General features: G+C 37.5%; 2 protein-coding genes across 2 annotated transcripts in view; both read left to right on the top strand.

The window, feature by feature from the left end:
• The window catches only part of LOC101573051 (ovostatin homolog), a 73,145-nt gene extending 71,067 nt beyond the window's left edge, over window positions 1-2,078 (top strand). The window contains exons 34-36 of the mRNA XM_023707416.1: window positions 571-673; window positions 1,376-1,446; window positions 1,935-2,078. Of these exons, the coding sequence (XP_023563184.1) occupies window positions 571-673; window positions 1,376-1,428 (156 nt within the window). The 3' untranslated portion in view covers window positions 1,429-1,446; window positions 1,935-2,078. The remainder of the gene's footprint in view (window positions 1-570; window positions 674-1,375; window positions 1,447-1,934) is intronic.
• Window positions 2,079-11,591: 9,513 nt separating this feature from the next.
• The window catches only part of LOC101572647 (ovostatin-like), a 65,218-nt gene continuing 56,750 nt past the window's right edge, over window positions 11,592-20,059 (top strand). The window contains exons 1-3 of the mRNA XM_023707401.1: window positions 11,592-11,750; window positions 12,333-12,516; window positions 13,066-13,222. Coding sequence (XP_023563169.1) covers window positions 11,686-11,750; window positions 12,333-12,516; window positions 13,066-13,222 — 406 coding nt within the window. The 5' untranslated portion in view covers window positions 11,592-11,685. The remainder of the gene's footprint in view (window positions 11,751-12,332; window positions 12,517-13,065; window positions 13,223-20,059) is intronic.

Genomic DNA, 20,059 nt, shown 5'->3' with positions numbered 1-20,059 from the left:
CCCTCTCTAGAACCTCATTTAGTAGCCTGTGTAGGCTTGGCTTTGTCATCATGAAATTCTTTAGTTAGAACTTTGTACTTCGGACCAACGTTTCCCAATTTTTCCTCCCCTGGTAACTATGACTGTACTTTCTGCATCTATGAATTTAACTTTTTATATTCCAAGTCTAAGAGTATTCACATAACATTGTACATTACTCTCATAAACACTTATATTCCTCCAAAGGATCTGTTTAATCCTAAAATAATGGAATTAGCTTTATTAGTTTATTTTTGTCAGATCGGCAAAATAAATAGCACAAATTAGAACAAAGAAAAAGAAACAATGCCTTTAGCAAACAGGCATTGTTCCTTTATTTATTTATTTATTTTCTTTCTCTTAGCAATTCAGTAAGAAGTGAGAATTAAGTTTTCACACAGTTTAATGTCAATTTATTCACTTTTCTGTTATGTATGATAATACTCATCCCAGATCTCTTTAATTGAATTGATAGCAGACTTTGGAAGTAATTTTCAGTCGTTTTCCTCTTTCAGACTTGCTATGATGTACTTGTAATTTGCATCTTTGTAGGTTCTGGATACAGCAAGCAGTTTCACTGTTTCTGTTGAGCAAAGCAACCTCGTGTCTAACATTCAGCCAGCTCCAGTCATGGTCTACAATTATCATGCAAAAGGTAGGCAAGTGTCAGTGGCCTGAAGCTATGAACACAGTAGTTACAAAAAACGTGTCCAAGCTGCTACTTTTGCCAAATTCAGCCTGTCCTCAGCCTAGACAACAGACAGCTTTACTCTGTAGGAGGGACTTGGTTTTCTCCATGGTGCTGCTTCTGCTTGTGACAGTGTCCAGTTAGCCAAGGTTTCAATACACAGCATGTTTTGGATGTGTAGTGTGACAAGGCTGGCCTTTGACCTAACGTGCAAGCCATAGGAAGCCTCCTGGTCTTTTTTGTTGTGGCCACTGTTGCTCACGTCAGGAGTGACCATGTTGTGCTATCTCTGTGAACTTTGACTTAAGAACAAAGTAGGCAGTAGTCTGAAACTCTACTGGAAAATTTGGGAAGATTCTATTCCAAACAATTACTACTCTACTGCAGGGACCATAAAACATCACTCTGGAAGCCTGACATTATTAGTTTCTTATGGACTCTCATATGAAGTTCGTCAAGAAGTACTTGAATGCTGTCTCTTTCTTTTATTAATTGAATGCAGTTAGTCAAGCAGTAAACTTTAAAGAAATGTTTATAGATTTATAACCTATTTATACTTCTTTAAAAACTATTGAAAAGCTTAGATCTAGTGTGCTTATTATATTGTTTGACATGCTGGTTATAGATGTTTGGAGATTCAGTAAGGATACATGTTCCTTTATATTTCAGATGAATATGCCTTTGATTCCTACAACATTGATAATATTTCTGTTTCCCACTGAAGCATACAGAAGGATCAGGTAAAGAAATTAACTACACCATCATTGAAAATTTGTCTGGTAAAATTTATCTGGTGAGAAAATTATAAAAATAAAACAATAGAGAAATAAAGAGAAGTCTCTAAAACTTCATATGGTTTGTATTGCTGTAGTACATCAATACTCTGACATTCATTAAAATTTATTAACCCCTTAAAATAGTTTTAAAGTGCTTACAGATTTATGTTTCTATGCTTTTTTTTTTTTTTACAGAACCAGGGATTGAACTCAGGCCCTTGCGCTTGCCAGGGAAGCACTTATTCCACTGAGCCATCTCCCTGGCTGTTTCTATGCTTTTTGTTGATCTCGATTTTGTTTTATAAATTGACAGGTCGAATATGTATGTAATATACTTATGTACTGCAATATAGCATATCTGTACTTGGATGTATGTATAGGTACATGTTTTTATGGATCCATCTGTATGTACAATCACACATTTATCTTTTAAACTGTGTTTTAAACCCTAGGTGGAAGCCTATTTCTTTAACAAACTCCTCTTCTATTGAACTCTGAGAATCACGAAGCACCACAGATTTTGAATAAGCCACAATCTGCTATGTCTTGTTGTCAAATTTTGCCTCTTTTCTAGCCCATTAAATTCTATGATCTCATATCTTAGTTCATGATTTTCCTTTTTGTTAATACTTCGTTCATCATCTTCATTCTAGAGAACCCAGGGTTTTGTTTGCTAGAAGCTTGAATCATTTACTTTATTATTGGCGATTCTCAATTCGAGTTTTAAACATTATGGCATATGGAAGAGCAGTTCTCCAATATCTACAGAAGAAGATGCAGGAAAGGATAGAAAGAGACTAAGTGGAAGCTAGAATGGACTCTCTAAAAGGTCAAGAAAAGAAAAACACACAAACAGAAGCAAACGCTTTGGAAACAGTTTTAAAAAGTCACAAATTAAGTGATAGTTTAATTGAGTTCAAATACAAGATTAGGCAGTTCATCAAATGGCATTTTATCTTTTAAAAGTTATTTTATTGTTCAGGTTGTATAACTTAGTATTGAAAGTCTTAATAACCTCTGTATAATGCATTATTGTAAAAGTCATGTTATATCATGACATGGAATAATTACTGAGTATTACTTTCATTGATAAGTTAAGTAGAGTTTTTATGAGAGTAGTTATACTCAATAACAACACTGCCATGACTTATACAATTTATGCAATTGATAACTATTGAATAATAATTACATAATTGATAATATATACTCTATCAATTCTGTTCTTAACCAATATGCCAACAAACGAATGTCATAAGGCCCAATCTAAATCCCTTCTTTTTCTTTGAAACTTCACCTCAAATGTATAATGGAAGATGTATCATGTCCTTGAATGAGATCTTGAATATTCATAAAGACTGGAAATTTTATATAAGATATGAGTGCTGGTATCCAACATACCTGTCTGACATGCCATACTTTGGTAAATAGAAGGACTAAAAAGATGCCCAGAAATTCTTAACACTGTGAAATAAACATACATAGTAGTCATGTGCATGAACAATTAGATGTTTATTATGAAATCAATTAATGGACACATTTGTTAAAGTGTCAGGTGTAATTTAGGTAGTAGGTAGTATAAGCAGCACACAGTGTCCAAGAGACTACAAGAATGAGCGAATAAACACATCTAATTATCTTCAATTAAATTACTTCATATTAAACATATATATATATATATATACACACATATATATATATATATGCAATCCATAATTATGCAAGAGAATTTATTAGGTTAACTAGCAGGGTCAGAGGTATGATCATCCACAGTGGCTCTCTGTGTCCTGGAGAGTTCAAGGAACGAGTAGATGTTCAGTTGAGAAGCCACAAGACAACAGAGATCAAGATACAGCATGAGTCTAAGAATGAAGGAATCAAAGCTCCCCGGAGAGCTGACAGCATGAGTCTGCATTGGGATATGGCACTGAATGAAAATTATAATATAAAATAATGCAAATTTTGTGGGGCTTAATTCTAATGCAGGAGTCCAGGTAACCAAACAACACAACAGACATAACCACAGGTTGACCATGTATAGCGAAAGAGGAGTTAATGTGTCATATGGGAAATATACAATGTCGAGAGAGATGAAAGGATGTACAACATCCTAAGAGACAGGAAGAGGAGAAAGACGAGCAAACTAAACCTGATACACAAGGATGATCTCACTAAGAAAGTGATGAGCAAAAGTTCTGAAAAGGAGAAGGCTAGCTACATAGATTCCTGAAGAAACGCTAATCCTAGTCATAGAATCAGCTAGCAATCATCTTTAAAAAAAAAAAGAAAGAAAGAACAGTTCTTGAGGTGGAAGTGTGTCCTCATTTTCAAAAAAACAGCTCAAGTCACTGTGGTTGGAGCAGAGAGAAAAAAGAAGGGCACACAGTAGTAGAAGGTAACAAGATAGTCACCACAATGGGGAGCCAGCACATGTAGGGGACAGAGGGTAAATATTAGGACTTTAGCTTTCACTTTGAGCAAAATGAAATAAATCACTTAGGGTTTGGGATTGGAGGCAAAGTTGCCCTGGAATTCCCAAAATGATTACTGACTGCTGGGAACAGGCCATCAAAGTGCAGCAGGAGAAGTGAGGCCTGGTAGAATCTCCTATAGTAAGGCAAGCAAATGGCAAAGAGGGCTCAGATTCTAGATATGATTGGAAGAAGAATCTCCATTGCTCGTCTGGTCACAAACTTCAGATCCTCCTTCCTCATTTCCCATCCCTCTGACATAATGCAGTAGTCAAAATAAAATGACTTGGAGGTGCACTTATCTATGTTTGTGGTTGTTCACCACAGAGCCTTTCCCCTTTTGTAAGTTTAGAGAGCTTGTGTCCTGCTCAGATCTCGGTGCTACGGATAAATAATAATTTTCCTAAACCAGTTACATCGTGTAGGTTAAATTCCATGATTCAAGCCTGCAAGATTCAGATCTGGCTCTAGAAGTTTGTTGGAAAGAACTCTCACTTCAGTAGTTGTGGGGGTGGAGGAGGCGGGGTTCAGCAAGAGGACCTGAATTCCAAGGGGAGATGTTGGCATTACACTGAGATCTGTCCTAATTAAAGGCAAGAAAGAGGCCTTTACATCAACACAGGACACAGTATCGCTCAGGGAAGGGTGGGAGGAAACCTGGTAAAATATCTCTGAGCCTAAAGGAAACTCAAAGCTGAATGCATCTCAGCAAGAACAGCCCCCTGCATCCCTAACTGAGGTCCTCTGCCAGGAAGGGAGCAAGGGGAGTGCACATCAGCAGCTTCTACTCTGGGCAGGCAACGGGGTGACAGAGCAGGGCTGTGGAAGGAGCTGCATGGGAGAACCTGCTGGCTTGGCTTTGCCAATGATTTTTTCCTTCTTGGTTAAAAACAAGAAGGGAAAAGAAGTGGAAGCAAAGGAGAAATCTAGAAGAATTGTTTCAACTGACTCCTTTCTTCCAGATGCAGATATTGTTGGAAAGAAGCAATTTTTATTATAACCAAAAGGTAAATATGATTTCAAGCAAGGAAATAGCAAGAGACTTGGGCTGATGAATCACGAGCCCTCCCAGTTTGGGTGTTACTCTCCTAACCTAGGAGGTACCCAGCAGGCACCTAAATGATCAGTTTCTGTAAAACAGCATGTTGAGGGCAAGTGGGGTTCTGTGGGATGGTGGGAAGATTTCTCTAACACTGGACTTCGAGAGGAGGTGGTGGTGGGCAGCATCCTGGCCAGGAGAGCTCAGGCTCCCAGGAAAAGGCCACACCACAGAGGGAGCAGGGATGGCTCAGGAAAGGACAGGAGGGCAAGGCCAGGGCACTGGAGGCTCAGCAAACAAGGACCTCATTGGGTTGACAAAATTTTCCTGCCCAGAAATAAAATATTCATGCTTCTCTAAAGAAGGTCTTTGTCCTGTTTAATGTTGCACTTAATTGTGCTATCGAAAGTATGCCCACTATGAACCCTGAGCTCCTACAGGCCCACTGCCAAGTCAGGCTTCCTGCTTATGGCCCCATAGGTTGATCATGGCTTGACTGAGACATAGTCATTTTTTGTGCATGAAAATCCCCCAGACAAAGAGTCCCTTTGGCAGCTCATTCAGGCCCCTCCCTGGTTATTTGCTCAAGGATATTTGCTTTCACTGTATGACAAATGCTGTTGTATGCTTTCACTCTGCACTACTGCAGTGAACACCAGTGCTCAGTTCCCTTTTGACTATCTGCCTTGTCCTACTTTCTGTGTTAAGAGAAGAACCCACCGCTGGATGGTAAATGATATCGCCAAGTAAGCAGAGCAAAAGGAACATACAAAACTCAGCGTCCCTAGTAAGCTGCTAAACCATTTCCATTTAGTTCAATATTCTGTAACTTGCAGGTGATATAGTATTTTCATGTATCTTTAAACTTTTTAAAGAGAATAAAAAAGTTTTAAACACACACATACACACATTAGAAACAATACAGAATTTCACTAAACAAAATGATAGTAATTCCTGTGCCAGCCCCGCCCCCCAGGATACACTGAGACCGAAATTGAGACTGGACCTGCGGGGGCACTCATGTAAGCCCAGCTCTTGGGAGGCTGTAAATAGGCAGATCACTATGAGTCTGATCTAGTAGTGAGGCCCTGAACACCCTGTAGACCCTTCTCTAAAAAATACCAAAAATAAAATAAAATAAAGATAGTAATTCAACAGTGGTTGTTATATAGCAGATTGCTGTCCTAAAATTTGTTGTTCAGATTACTAGATATAAGCATGCAAAACTGGTCAAAAATTATTTAAATACTTAAAAGGAAAGAGAAAAAATTTAAACAGTAGCTTCTCCTTTCAAGAGACCAACAGAAATCAGCAACACAATTATCCAAGCTCTCTTGTGTATATACATAAACATTTTCCCCCTCTTTCTTTTCTCCTTTCTCTCACTCCAGTTCTTCTTTCCCTTTGAACTTTAAAATTTTTGTCTTTCTAGACTGCTAATCCCAGAGAACTAATTTTAAGAAGAGCCAGTATAAAGAGTTGGCCAACATGAATCACCCATTTTTCATAGAAATGCTGTATCTGGCTAGAGCTTCAGAAAAAAAGGGGAAGATTAGTACCATAGGGACTTATCCAAATGTTTGCTATGTGTCAGACATTATCCTAATCATTTTAAATTTTAAAAATATTACTTCATCTAGTTCACTTAGAAGCTTTTAAGGTACTGGAGTAGGGGAAAATGAAACTCCCAGCCTGAACGTTACCTGGGACGCGTTCGTGTTCTCTAAAACCAAAGAATGGATTTTAGGAACAAATGGAGGTCAAGAGCAGAATATATTTATTGGGGGAAAGAAAGCTCCTGTCCAAGAGAAGCACAGAAGGGGCAGCCCAAGCAGGTTGTCCCCAGGAAGCTGTCTTTTCCAGGGACTTTTAAAGGGTAATACCAGGCAGTGAGGTGGATCTAAGGTGGTGGAGAACATGGGAACTCACTTAGGTGGGCATGAAGTAGAACAAAACTCTGGTCAACCAATGAGATTACAAGCACCATCGCTCAGATAAAATTGATTAAATCCAATACCAAATAAGGAAGGGAGGGCTGATGAGATAGCTCAGTGGCCTAAAGCACCTGCTTAGGCAAGCTTAGGCAGGTGCAAGGGAACCCAGGCTCAGTCCTCCCAGCACCTGTGCCATGCCTCCCCACAGGGCAGGCTGAGCCCACCAAAAAAGAAGAAAAAGAAATGGAAAAAAAACAAAGGAGGAAAGGAGTCAGTAGCAAGCAGTATAGGACAGGGTCTCTTTCTGTTGGGGGCTGGGTTAGTGCTCTTTAGAGCTCTTTCAAGGTGATTGATACCTATTTAGAATATCAATCACTGATGCCCATCCCTAGGGAAGTATGTGACTGTGTTTTACTCTTTTATCTTGAAGTCTGGCCCAAAGCAAGTCTGTCTCTTCTAAAGTTGCAAAGTCACCTTGTCTTCCATCTTGTCTCCTTGAGGGCCTAGCCCTGTCTGACCACCTAGAATATTTCTATCTAATCCAGCCACCTACAACAGTACAACAGTCATTATGTCATATTAACAAACCACAAACCCACAGATCAGAGAAATAAGTAGTTCATGCAGAGTTGCTCTTCCAGTAAGTAGGGGAACCAGTAGCTTCGGAGCACTGGCTGCAAAGCTCCAGGGCCTTCGTCCTTCCTGTAACTGTCTGGCAAGGAAAGGAAGGAAAATACCACACACACAGGCACATTCTTAATATGCTAATGTGAAAAGTCCATGTGAGTAAATGTAGCTGCGCCAGTAGCTAAGAGAAAATAAGTGTAACATTTTCCATGCAAAGTAGCTAGTTCCACAGCAGACTGCTCCCAGCAAAGCTTTCTCTCCCAGCTGCACCCTACCAGCAAGACTGCATCTGGCTAAACATTTCTAGCAGTGTTTATAATTTGTTACAACAACTTAATGCCAAACCCAGCAAGTTGACAGAGCCTTTTTTATGTTCACAAAGGGCAACCCAGAAAGCACACTGACGGCTGGCTACCCCTACACAGTGCCATGGTTCCAAGCGCCCGTGGGTCTTCACACACTGAGCAGCCTTCAGGCAAAAGAGGGACAGACAATGCTCACCTTCACAGCATGAACTCCCTGCCCACGGAAGTCTGCTCACTGGGCTTGTCAGGAAATGTGTTTTGCAGGGGGAGGGACAAGTTTCCACTTGTTGCGTGACTCATGAGAAATTCCTTGCAAATTTCCCTTGAGCTCTTCAGTCACTCGGTAAGAAGAGACACTGAATATCATGCACTCTTGACAGTCAAAATTTGCAAAATACTTAGGGTGTTGCCCAAAAGTTGTGTATTTTCTTAATGATTAAAATGGTGAATATTACCTCAGGAGCCAGGTGAAATTGGCAGATTGAGAAGAATGTGAGACTAAAGAGGAGCTGTACTTCCAAATAAGCTTAGGAATAATGCGTATGCTTTTACTACTATTCAAAGCATAAGTTATTCTTTATAATACTTTACTCTCATGAGGATATATTACTTACTTATCGTTCGGTTTGGTCAAGCTTGTTTTGGAGACAAGGCCCCACAGTGTCGTCTAGACTGGCCTTACATTCATATTGATCCTCTGGAGTGCTGAGGCTACAGGTGGGCGCCACCTACCCACTTCATGTGTTTACTTCTTAAGAGTATATAATATCTAGACATGCAATATCTTCCACTGTATTAGAATACAGGCAAAAGTGTCTGGATAAAAATATTTTCTTCTTTAAATATACGGATATGCACTGAAAGTAAAGCACACAATATGTGTTACTGCAATAACATTCGTGCAATATTCACATGATTGCAATCATAATATTCAAAGAGCTGTTGGACAAATATCATATTTTATGTTGGCAGTTACTGGGCTCATTTTTTATTTCATAAAGAAAATAGCTGCTCTTTAAAAAAGAATACGGGTCACCCCAAATGAGTTCTTTTCTTTTTTTCTTTCTTTGTATTTTAGGGAAGGGTCTACAGGGTGTTTAGGATCTCACTATTAGATCGGACACATAGTGATCTACCTGTTTACAGCCTCCCAAGAGCTGGGATTATAGGCACGCGCCAGCAACCCCAGTCTCAAATGTGTATTTTTTTTTTTGCATGAATTCTTTACTAGAGCAATAATCTTTACGTTAGTAATATTGATTTAGATTTTGTTTGGAACTCTGTTTTTGTCTTTATTTTAAAATACTGGCCTTGGGGCCGGGGTGATGGCTCAGTGGAATAAGTGCTCCCCTGGTAAGTACAAGGGCCTGAGTTCAATCCGTGGTTCCGCAAAAAAAAAAAAAAAAAAAAAAAAAATACTGACCTTATTTCAACATGCATTTTTATAAGCTTGATAAAATATATCTCTGTTTTTAGGATAAGGAAATGGTTGTCCGTGTGAATAGAAAGAAGAGAACTTTCCATATCCTAAAAGTGATTCGATCAGTTTTCCAGGCACACAACCCACACTATTATTTTCGCCACACCTTTAATTTTATTGGTGACATCATCCCTTTCTTGGAAGCAGTCAATGTTTCTCACAGTAGGGGTTTTCCCCATGATGGCCTGAGAATAAGAAAAAGCCACTGTGAATTCTGTATGCAAATTGCACTCTTATTAATTGGCTTGATTATAAAAAAAAAATGCCCGGGGGCTGGGGAGATAGCTCAGTAGAATAAGAGCTTCCCTGGCAAGCTCAAGGGCTTGAGTTCAATCCCCAGTTCCACCAAAAAAAAAAAAAAAAAAAAAAGTATGTGTCTATGTTCATGTATGTGTATGTATGTCTTTTTTACTGTTTCATATTTAATAATTATGACTTATAAAATTTAGATAATATATCAGAGACATAGATCTATAGCTACAACCATCTCTATCTAGACAACATCTAATAAGCAAAATTTACTTTGGAAATCTAAACGGATGTGTCAAAAGATAAGAGATCATATTTTCAGTTAGGCAAAACTAAGTTATAAAAAGAGGCAAGTGGCTAGGGATATAGCTCATTGGTGCAACACCTGTCTGGCAAGCTCAAAGTCCTGAGTTCAGTTCCCTGTACCAAAAAGAAAAAGGAGGTAAGTGTGAATAATATTGAAAGAATCATTCAGTAAGTACTAGAAATTTATAGAAGGAAAAAGCAAACCATAATTCTGAATATGAGCCCCAGAAATTATATATATAATTAGCATATATATGCCAATCAGCAATCTAAAAGATTTTCTTATAGATCAGTGTGGTGAGCTCAAGCTTGCATGGTGAGGTGCTCCACTACTGTCCTAGTGTTTGTCCATGAGGAATAAAATATATGTTTTGTCAAAGTAATGGAGCCTAAAGCAGGAGGGGACAAAAAATGACTAAACATTTCAAAGCACCATTGGGTACCAAATTGCCTTATATTTCCAAAGGTGTTTTTCTAGGACTATAATAATGTAACAATCTAACTTTATCTTTAACTTGTCAATTTCTCTTGCCAAACAAACTAATAAGAGCTACTTCATTGAATACTTTGCTACTTTTGAAACTTTTGTTGTTGTTTTGGTGGAATCAGGGATTGAACTCAGGCTAGGGAAGCACTTATTCTACTGAGCCATCTCCCTGGGCTGTAAATTTTTTGAAACAAGAAAAAGTTTTATATTCACACATATGTCAGTAGATATACACTTATTATAAACAGAGCAGTTATATATACCAATAATAAAACATTGTTAGTTACTATTTTTATCACTATATTAAAATGTTGAGGAGAGTTATTTCCTCTATTTAGGATTAAAAATATTTATTTGGCAGGCAAAATTATATCATGTATAATATGTGGAAAACACAATAACAATAATTTGTTTTTAAAGATCACTATAGTATTTGAAGTCTTTTCAATCTGAGTTTTCTTATTTATTTATTTATTTATTTATTTATTTATTTATTTTTGGCAAGACTGGGGATTGAACTCAGGCCCTTGCGCTTGCCAGGGAAGCACTTATTCCACTGAGTCAGCTCCCCGTCCCCAATCTGAGTTTTCTTAAGACTTTTCTATTTGAATTGATCTGAGTTTAATAGCCACATGAAACTGTTATCAATCAGACATGTAGGGCTGGGGAAATAGCTCAGCAATCTAAGTGCCTGCCTGGCAAGTGCAAGAACCCAGGTTCAATCCTGCTACCGCATCTGAGCCAGCCACTGAAAACAGGTGTGGTGGCACATGCCTGTAATCCCAGAGCTGGGGAGGCTGAAACAGGAGTAACACTACAAGTCTAAAATGCACAGTGAGACCCTGTACCAAATAAATAAATAAATAAATTTTTAAAAATGTATACTGCACAGGTTTAGTTCTAAACCACCAAGTAGCTTAGTAATACACTGATTCACTGCTAATAACCGATTATTGAAATGTAGTTCAGTTTGTCCTTGAAAGATTCACCCATACAAGTCACATACTAAGTCTAGGAAGTACAGGCTCAAGTCTCTTTTGTAAATGAGATGATCTCAGTGACACACCTATTAGCCGGAAACAGGAGTACAGGGAGGCAACTAAAATTCTAAGCATGCATCTAATTAGGTTATGTGTGGGGCACTTTATGAATGATTCAGGAAGTGGTTGCAAAATCACCTGCATGGATATATAGTTCCACGGCTCGCTCTCCTGGCCAGGAAGAATGCCTGAACTCGGCGCACACTGAGCTACCTACCCCAACCCAGTGAGCAGAGTCTGTCTGCAGACTTCACCTACTTGGACCACAATGTGGATGCGGTCACTTCTTGCTTGTTTTCTTTTTCATCTGTCTCTTTCTCAGCCTCCAAATGTGTAAGTGATTGCGTAAGTTTGCATGAATGCAGCTAGAATAAAATAGAATTTGGTACTGAAAACTAACTTATTGTACTCATACTGTAGTTACTTTTAAAAATATTTAATTAATAATTTTAAATAATATTAGTATCTCACAGTGCAATCAAAAAATCAAAAGTGGAGGGTAACCTTGTCTCTGCCTAGGCCAGATGCTGAGTAAGAGTTTAGAACTGTGCTGGATGCTTATGTGCTGGACACATGCATGGGCATCTGCTGGGGAATGAACATGGACAGGAGGTAGGCAGACGTGAAATAGGATGCACACACTAACTAGTTCAGGGGCAAAAATGCGTTACACAAGGACGCTTCTTTGTAAATGGCATAGTTTATGTTGGGTCTACAAAGTTCTGCTCATAAGGCAACATTTTTCTGCTTTGTGCCACTCAAGTCCCAAGATTTAGTCTTTTGATGTGTTTCTAACATTAGGAAACAATGTACTTTCCTTAAATTCCGAAATTCAATGACTAACAAAATAATTGATAATGAGCTAACCATTTCTTTAACAATATCAGTTCTAACATTCTTGGTTCAATTCCACAGGCAGTATGTCCTGCTGGTTCCTTCTGTTGTACAAGAAAGCTCTTTGGAGAAAGCCTGTGCCCAGCTTTTCAATCTGACTGAATCTGTGGTTTTGACTGTCTCCCTCAACTATGGTGAGGTCCTGACCAAAATATTCGAAGAGGATGTTACAGGAGAAAATTTCTTTAAATGCACCAATTTTGAGGTAAATTCTTTATTCGGTGTACTTCAGAAAAGAATATTGTAGGTACATAAAAGCCACCCACATAGCTGACTTTCTAAGAACAGAGCGCCACGTTGACAATGTGTATCATGTTATTATAATTTTTAAAATACAATTTTTGCTTTGAGATGGTGTAAGTACTCTTAAAGGGTGATGGGAGGAAGATTAAAAACTTTTGAGTTTTTGACAGAAAGTGGCTGAAAGGAATAAGATCCATGAAAAGAAAAACCCCTGTCCTGAGAGGGGAAGTTTTAAGAGGGATCACAGAGAAGTCATGTAAATGACTTATGTGAAGAGATAAGAAAAGTGGCAGGACAATCATGAGATAAGACCAGGGAGATAAGGTTAACAAGGGATAAAATTTAAATGAGGATATAAAATAAAAGTGATGGGGGGCAGATATGAAGGTGGCTGGTTATATAAGAAACAGAGATGAGAACTTGTAAGTTCAAACTTTTTGTACTATAACACAGAAATGACAGAGATTTCTTGGAAAAACACCAGCCTCATAAGATACTTTGGTGTGCCCAGGTTCCGCAGGCCAGGTCAGCCCCTCTGGCTTTCCTCACCTTCTCTGCTAAAGGAGCCACTGTCCATCTGGAAGAGAGAAGGTCTGTGGCAATCAGGCCCAAGCAGAACGTGGTCTTTGTGCAGACAGATAAACCCATCTACAAGCCTGCTCAGGACGGTAGGTGTAGCTACATATTTGATTCTCAACTAACTTCATTTATAGGATAAAGTAGATGCTATATAGTGCAATCATAGTCTTTTATTATATTAAAATGGAGTGGAATCCTTGCTTTAGAAATACAAAATAGAGATCCTTAATATTATTTTAACTTATTTCATTTTATTTTGAGGAGTAAAAACAAAAGCAGAAACAAAGACAGAAGCAGGGTAACATACAACAACCCATATGTTACAGATTTTCAAAACAAGAATAGCAAATTAACAATGTGTAATACAAAAACCATGGTGGAATACATCTCATCTTGATCTTCTAAATGTGTACCATGTCTAATATCAATTATTGTTATACTCTCTTTAAAATAAATTTTAAAAAAGTAAAAAAGACAAAAAAATATTAAAGTTTATTGAAAGCAAGTGTTAATATCCAATTACTTGTCCAATCTTAAATAACTGTATCTGTTAATCTGAGCAACAGAGTTGATGATAAAAACAGGTAAGATCCTTAATATTTGAATGATATCCATTTTAGTCTAGAGAATCATGAAATATTAGTTTAGGTAAATTTAGGAGCTTATAATTGTATTAGATATAAAACAATGGCAATGCATGTCATTGTGTGTAGAGAGACCTGGTGGCTAGAGAACTTCCCACTAATAAAATAAACTGTGTTTGTTAATAATATTAAAAAGCCTCTTCTGTTCTCCTACATTTGGAAAGAGTTAATGAGCATAAATTATAACAGTTAAAAGAAAGATCTTTCTGATGAAGTAAATGACTTCTGAGAAAGCACAGACGTAGAATTGATTCAAAAATATACATCAAATTGTGAAATTAATTTCGGGAGGTGAAGAAAATACATGGAAAGAAGGAGAACAAGTTGTAATGAATCAAGGAATTAAAGAAAATCCCTGTGTGCTGGAGTTGAAGAGTCATTCAGGCAATTAAGTAATTCATGAGGAGTCCCTGAAGATCTGGGAAGCGGGCCATGACGCAACCACCTGAGGATCTGAGTAATCTGTGTGCTTTGTGAAAGTACCAAGGACAGTCTGTCACCAGCGGTAGCTCTTTGTAATACTTATGATGAGAAGTACAAGGTTCTTGGACAAGAAAGGGTACGAAAACAGAGAGAAAATATAAACAAAACAAAACAAATTAAGTGGCTTTATATATTCCTACTATTCAGATAGACTTCTTTTGAAAACCAAAAAGTATTATTCTTTGGAAATAGGACAGGACCAATTTTTTTTACTGAACCTTCAACTATATTCTCACATTCCTAGGAACATATAAAATATAAAAATACACTGACTAATAAGTTGTAATGTAAATTTCTGTGTAAAGTAACATATGATGACATTTTATTTTTGATATACAGCTTAGAGAAATACCTTGTATTCATACATTTTGGCTTGATGAATCATTCTATTAAACTATTCTCATGCCCATTTAGAAGTATATGTCATTTGAGGGCTGGTCAAATAGCTCAATGGTTAAAGCACCTGCTTAGGCAGACGCAGGAGCCAGGGATTCGATGCCCTGACCTGTAGTGATGGCCCCGCCTTTGGGGCACGCTGAGATAGCGATTGAGATTGGATGTGGTGGTGCGTACCTGTAATCTCAGCACTTGGGAGGTTGAAAACAGGAAGATCACTATGAGTCTGGTCTACGTAGTGAAATCCTGTAGACGCTCTACTACATACATGAAAAAAAAAGAAGTATGTGTCATTTGATGACACATTGTCTTACATTTTTATTTTTCTCAAGATGATTTCAAAACATATTTCTTAGTTTAAGCTGAAAATATTTTAATAGTCACATATATTCTTCAAACTATTCTAGCTTTCTGAGACCCTGTACCAAATACATTTTTTAAAAAACAAACAAATTCTAGCTTTCTTAAATATGTTTTGAAAGGGCTTGATACTTAATTCAAGGGTAGAGCGCTTGCCTAGCATATAGGAGGCCTTGAATTCTCATCCCAACACTGAAAACCAAAAGCATATGAGGAAAAATGTAAGTGTCCTCCAGTATCTGGGGAGATTGGTTTCAGGACTCCTGTGGCATCCAAATGTATGTATGTTCAAGTTCCTTGCACGGCATAGCCTAGTGTTTGCCAAGACCTATGCACTTTAAATCAACTTTCCCAGACACTTTATTTATTTGTTTGTTTGTTTGTTTGTTTGTTTACTTAAAGTATTTGGCACAGGTTAAAGCACCTGCTTTGGACTCATCGTGATCCTTCTCTTTTCAGCCTCCCCAGTGTTGAGATTAAAGGTGTGTACCACCATTCCTGGTCTCGGTGGCCCACTCAGCAGGACAGGGGGCAGGGCCGGTGCATCTCACACACTTTAAATCAACTTTACATTGCTTATAATCCTAATATTCTGTAAATGATATGCAATTAATTTACTGTCTCATTCAGGGAATGATACCAAGAAAAAAGTCTGGACTTGTTCACTTACTGACTCAAGTTTGACATTTGTGCATATTTTTGATGTGCTGTTAGTTGAACCTGAGAATGTAGGACCTATAGGTATAAGTGCCAGCCAGCTGTAATATCATATTAATTAGTGTCCCCAGAACATATTTCTTCTTTCCTAAATATACCTAAATATCTCTCTGGTATATTCATGAAACATGAATCTGAATATATTTTTTCAAAGATGGAGACACTTCCAACATGATTTTTTGTAACTATTTCTATCTAATTGTTTCCATCTCCAGTCCCAAAGATCTGAGAGCTTTTAGTGGTTCTCCAACTTCAGTGAGGACAATGACTTAAAAAGCTTGCTAGAAGTTCATATTATGCTGAGGGAAGGATAACTTTAAAATCTGTCTTTCAAAAACAATTGTCACAAGTAGGCACACCTGAAATGCTCTAATATAGTTGCAGGGGAGGTGCTCTGGGCACTCACTCGCTGGTTAAGGCTTGACCAGTGAGGCAGGTTTGAGTGAGATTTAGATGATTAAAACCAGAGCTTGTTCAGTGTCAGCATTCCTGTGATTTTGAAGAATGCCAGCCTGAGGGAGGTGACAAATACTGGCTGGAGCAGAAGAAACCGTGCTGCAGATGTGCTGCCTTGCCGTGCCCTCTTCTACTCCCTCCCTACCACTTCCTGTCTCCTTTACTTCAGAGTATTGACAAGGTAGTTGTTCGGATGGGTACCAGGGCACCACAGAGAAACTGAAGCATGGCATGAGAAGACCGAGATTTGCCTCTGTTTCTAAAGTTTGGGTAGAACCAGGAGTCGGCAAACAAACATTAAAAATGTGTCTGTGTGCTCAGAAGAGAAGGATTTTATGTGACCACCACAAAAGAATGCCCAGGAAATTCCTAACACGCTTGCTGAGAAGACCTGGGGATGACAAGGGTTGGAAGGATGATACTATTTACTATACATTTTTGTATTTTATATATTTTATTTTTAAAAATTTATTTTGAAGAGAATGCAAAAGTAAAAGGAAAGACATTAGAAACAATACACAATTTTTTAAAAAAGGGTTGGTGAGATAACTCAGTGGACTAAGCTCCTGCTTAGGCAGGCGCAGGGACTGGGCTCACTGAGCCAGCCACCAAGACTGGGTGTGGTGGCCCATGCCTGTAATCCCAGCGCTGGGGAGGCTGAAAACAGGAGGATCACTAGGAGTCCAAGATCCTCCGTAGTTTTCTTTTGTACCAAATACATAAAAAAAATTATTAAAAACCAAGAGGATAAATATTCAAAAGTGGTTGTCATTTTCACACTGAGGTCTTCAATGCAGTTGCTCAGATTATAGATCTAAGCATATAAGATTGGTCAAAATAAAAAATTTTAAGCATGAACTGCTACCTTCAAAAATCTGATAGAAATTAGTAGTATATTCATCTGAGCTATGCTGGGTGAATACATACATGATTTATTTCCCCCTTCATTTTTTTTCCTATATTTTTTCCTTTCCCTCATCACAATTGCTTCTTACTTACGTTCGGTTTCTTTCTCTTTTACTATATCTATTGTACCTTTCAGATTTTATTTATTCTTTCAGGTTCCTGCACTAGGGAGACAATGTGATGTTTACACATGTGGGTCTGATTTATTTCACTTATGAGTATAACCTGTAGTTGCATCCATTTACCTATAAAAGCCTTAGGTTTATCTTTCTTTATAGCTGAGTAATAATGCATTATGTAAAAATACTACTTCTTTTTTTACTAATTTTATTGAGAAACAAACAGCAATGAGACAGCTTCAAAACTGATTAGTAGGACAGCTTCAACAATTGATACATTGCATATTGTTGTCTTTGTAGAAGAAAGATTTGTACTAATAGTGTTTGGACAAGATATCATGTCTGCAACCACTTACTATAAATGGCACAGAAATATAAATTCTTAGTTTAAAACTATGTTTCTTTTTCTTATCCCATCCAGATTCTAGTAAAGGACCTATGTGCAAACAAAGGGAAACAATATAATGTAGAAATGAATGATGAGCCATACACAGTTGAGAAATGTTCATTTCTCAAGAGTTTGATCATTTTAGTCTGAGATGTAATTTGCAGTGATTTATACTTCACCTAGCAGTGTGCATTTGGGGAGATGGGCATACTAGTTATTCAACTCAGGGCCCTCACACCAAGTTGCATTATTAGATCTTTTCTAGTGTATGAGACAAGTTCTTGCTAAATTGCCCAATCTGGAGACAATCCTTCTGCTTCAACTTCCCAGAAAGCTGAGACTATAGGAATGCACCTCCAGGCCTAACATAATGTCACTTGTTCTTCTCTTTTTCCTCCTTTCTCTCCCCTTGCTGTCTCCTCCTCATCCTCCTTCTTCATTATCATTCTCCTTCTTTCTCCTCTTTTCCTTCTTCTTACTTCCCTCCTCTCCTTTATAAAAAATACATTGTGAGTCTATGACACCCTAAAACCACTGTACATATTTGCTTTGCCATAGCTTCCTGTTAACACCATCTTCATCCCTCTGTATCACTTCTTTCTCTCCTTCAGAGAAACCACAGGTGAGAAACCAATGCAGGCTACAAATCTGATAAGATTCTTTTAATGACTAAATTACTATAAGTTAAGTCATTTAAAACTCTTAAGAAAGATTCACAAATTACAGGATCTCAGGACAAATCCTGAGGGCATTTCACTGACCTTCTCAGACCAAAAAGCTACAACTCGTTGCATAGGTCCTGCTTTACCTTGGTCTTAACCATCCAGCAGAAAAGTATGAAGATGAAATTATAAGAAATAAAGCCATGCTGTTAAGTTGAGCTGTGGGGGACTCAGGTCAATAATTTCTGACATTGCCAGTTAAACAGAAGACCCAATGCTATTATGGGCTATTGGACTCTTTTAGAATATTTTGTTGATTTTACACACCTATAATATTCAATAACGGAACTTAGAAAAAATGGGGTATACAGATGAATGTCCATTTTGTATCTGTGTATTCAAAGTGGTTGGGATAGATATATAGTTACATTCTGTTAATGAATAGAATGATTTGTTCTAATGGTGTTTGTAAATAGGATCACAAGTCCGCATCTTGTACAGCAATTAACCACTAAGAAGAATATATGCAGTGTATTATTTGTTGAAAAATTAAAAAAAAATTAAAAAAAGAAAGAAACTGGAAAAAAAATAAAAAATAAAAAATAAAAGGTACACCTTAGTTCTTTCAAAAAAAAAAAAAAAAAAAAGATTCACAAATTATCTAGATACATGTTCTAGCATTATGTTTTCTAGCTTCTTATTTAGCGTACCATACACAAAGTACCCTACTGTGCCATTAATGAAGTCTTTGACAGGAATGATTTCCCTGGCTGAAAATTAGATGTTTACTTTGTGTGTGTGTGTGTGTGTGTGTGTGTGTGTGCGTGTGTGGTACCAGGAATTGAACTCAGGACCTTGCACTTACCAGGGAAGGACCTATTCTACTGAACTATTTCCCCAGCCCCTAGATATTTACTTGACTGGATCTTTCTGGATGCTTTTGGACAATTCTGTCCAAATTTGCCTTATATAAAAGAAAACAGATACAATGTAGCTTAGAGATCAGAACGAAGATCAAGACTGTCACCCCATTTGCTGTTACATAGGCAATAATCTTAGAGTAGTCCTTCCAAAATTTGAACTGCTTTCTTCTAGTATGACTTCAGATTGCAAGGTCCTCCCTGAAAATAAGCAACACAAACTGCTTATTCCTCTAAATTGTCTAGTAAATGTTTCATTATATTTGTTCAAAGCATTTATTCTGAAAGAAGAAAAGATTAGAAAAATAAAATATGCCACTAAAATTAGAATTTTTAGTTTCTGTCTTAAAAGTAAGCATTATTATATAAATTTGTGAAGATATCTGACTACAGCAAAAAGTTCACCAAAAATCAAAAAGAGGTCTTAAGCTCCTGAAATAGAGTTAAGGAGAAATCATTGTAATTTACTATCTGGGCCAGAGAAAACATGAGTACTTCCATTGTCTAAGAAAAAATCTCATAGATTTATTATGTTTGCACTGGCAACCACCATTACTCTGCAAAGGAAGAAATTATTTGCTTATTTGACAATTTAGTGTGATTTTGGCAATTAGTTTACTAGAAGTACATGTGAGTTATGTGCATTGAAATTATATGATGTTGTCCAGTTTGGATCAAGCATCCAAGTGACCAGGCCAGGACACAAAGCCACACAGAGGCAATGGGTTGGTAGGAAATCACCCCTTTGTGGGGAGGTTGGAGAAAAAGCAAAACTGAATTCAGACAAGAGGAGTATGGGCTACACACTTGTCTGCAAAGATGTCAATGTTAAGTATAAAAAATAGAATTAAAGTTAATCTTGGAAGTAAAGAATA

Source organism: Octodon degus, unplaced genomic scaffold (genome assembly GCF_000260255.1).
Source record: "Octodon degus isolate 3935 unplaced genomic scaffold, OctDeg1.0 scaffold00288, whole genome shotgun sequence".
NCBI classification, from domain to species: Eukaryota; Metazoa; Chordata; class Mammalia; order Rodentia; family Octodontidae; genus Octodon; species Octodon degus.
Note: the sequence above shows the minus strand (reverse complement) of the source record. Positions and strands in the feature narration are given on the sequence as shown.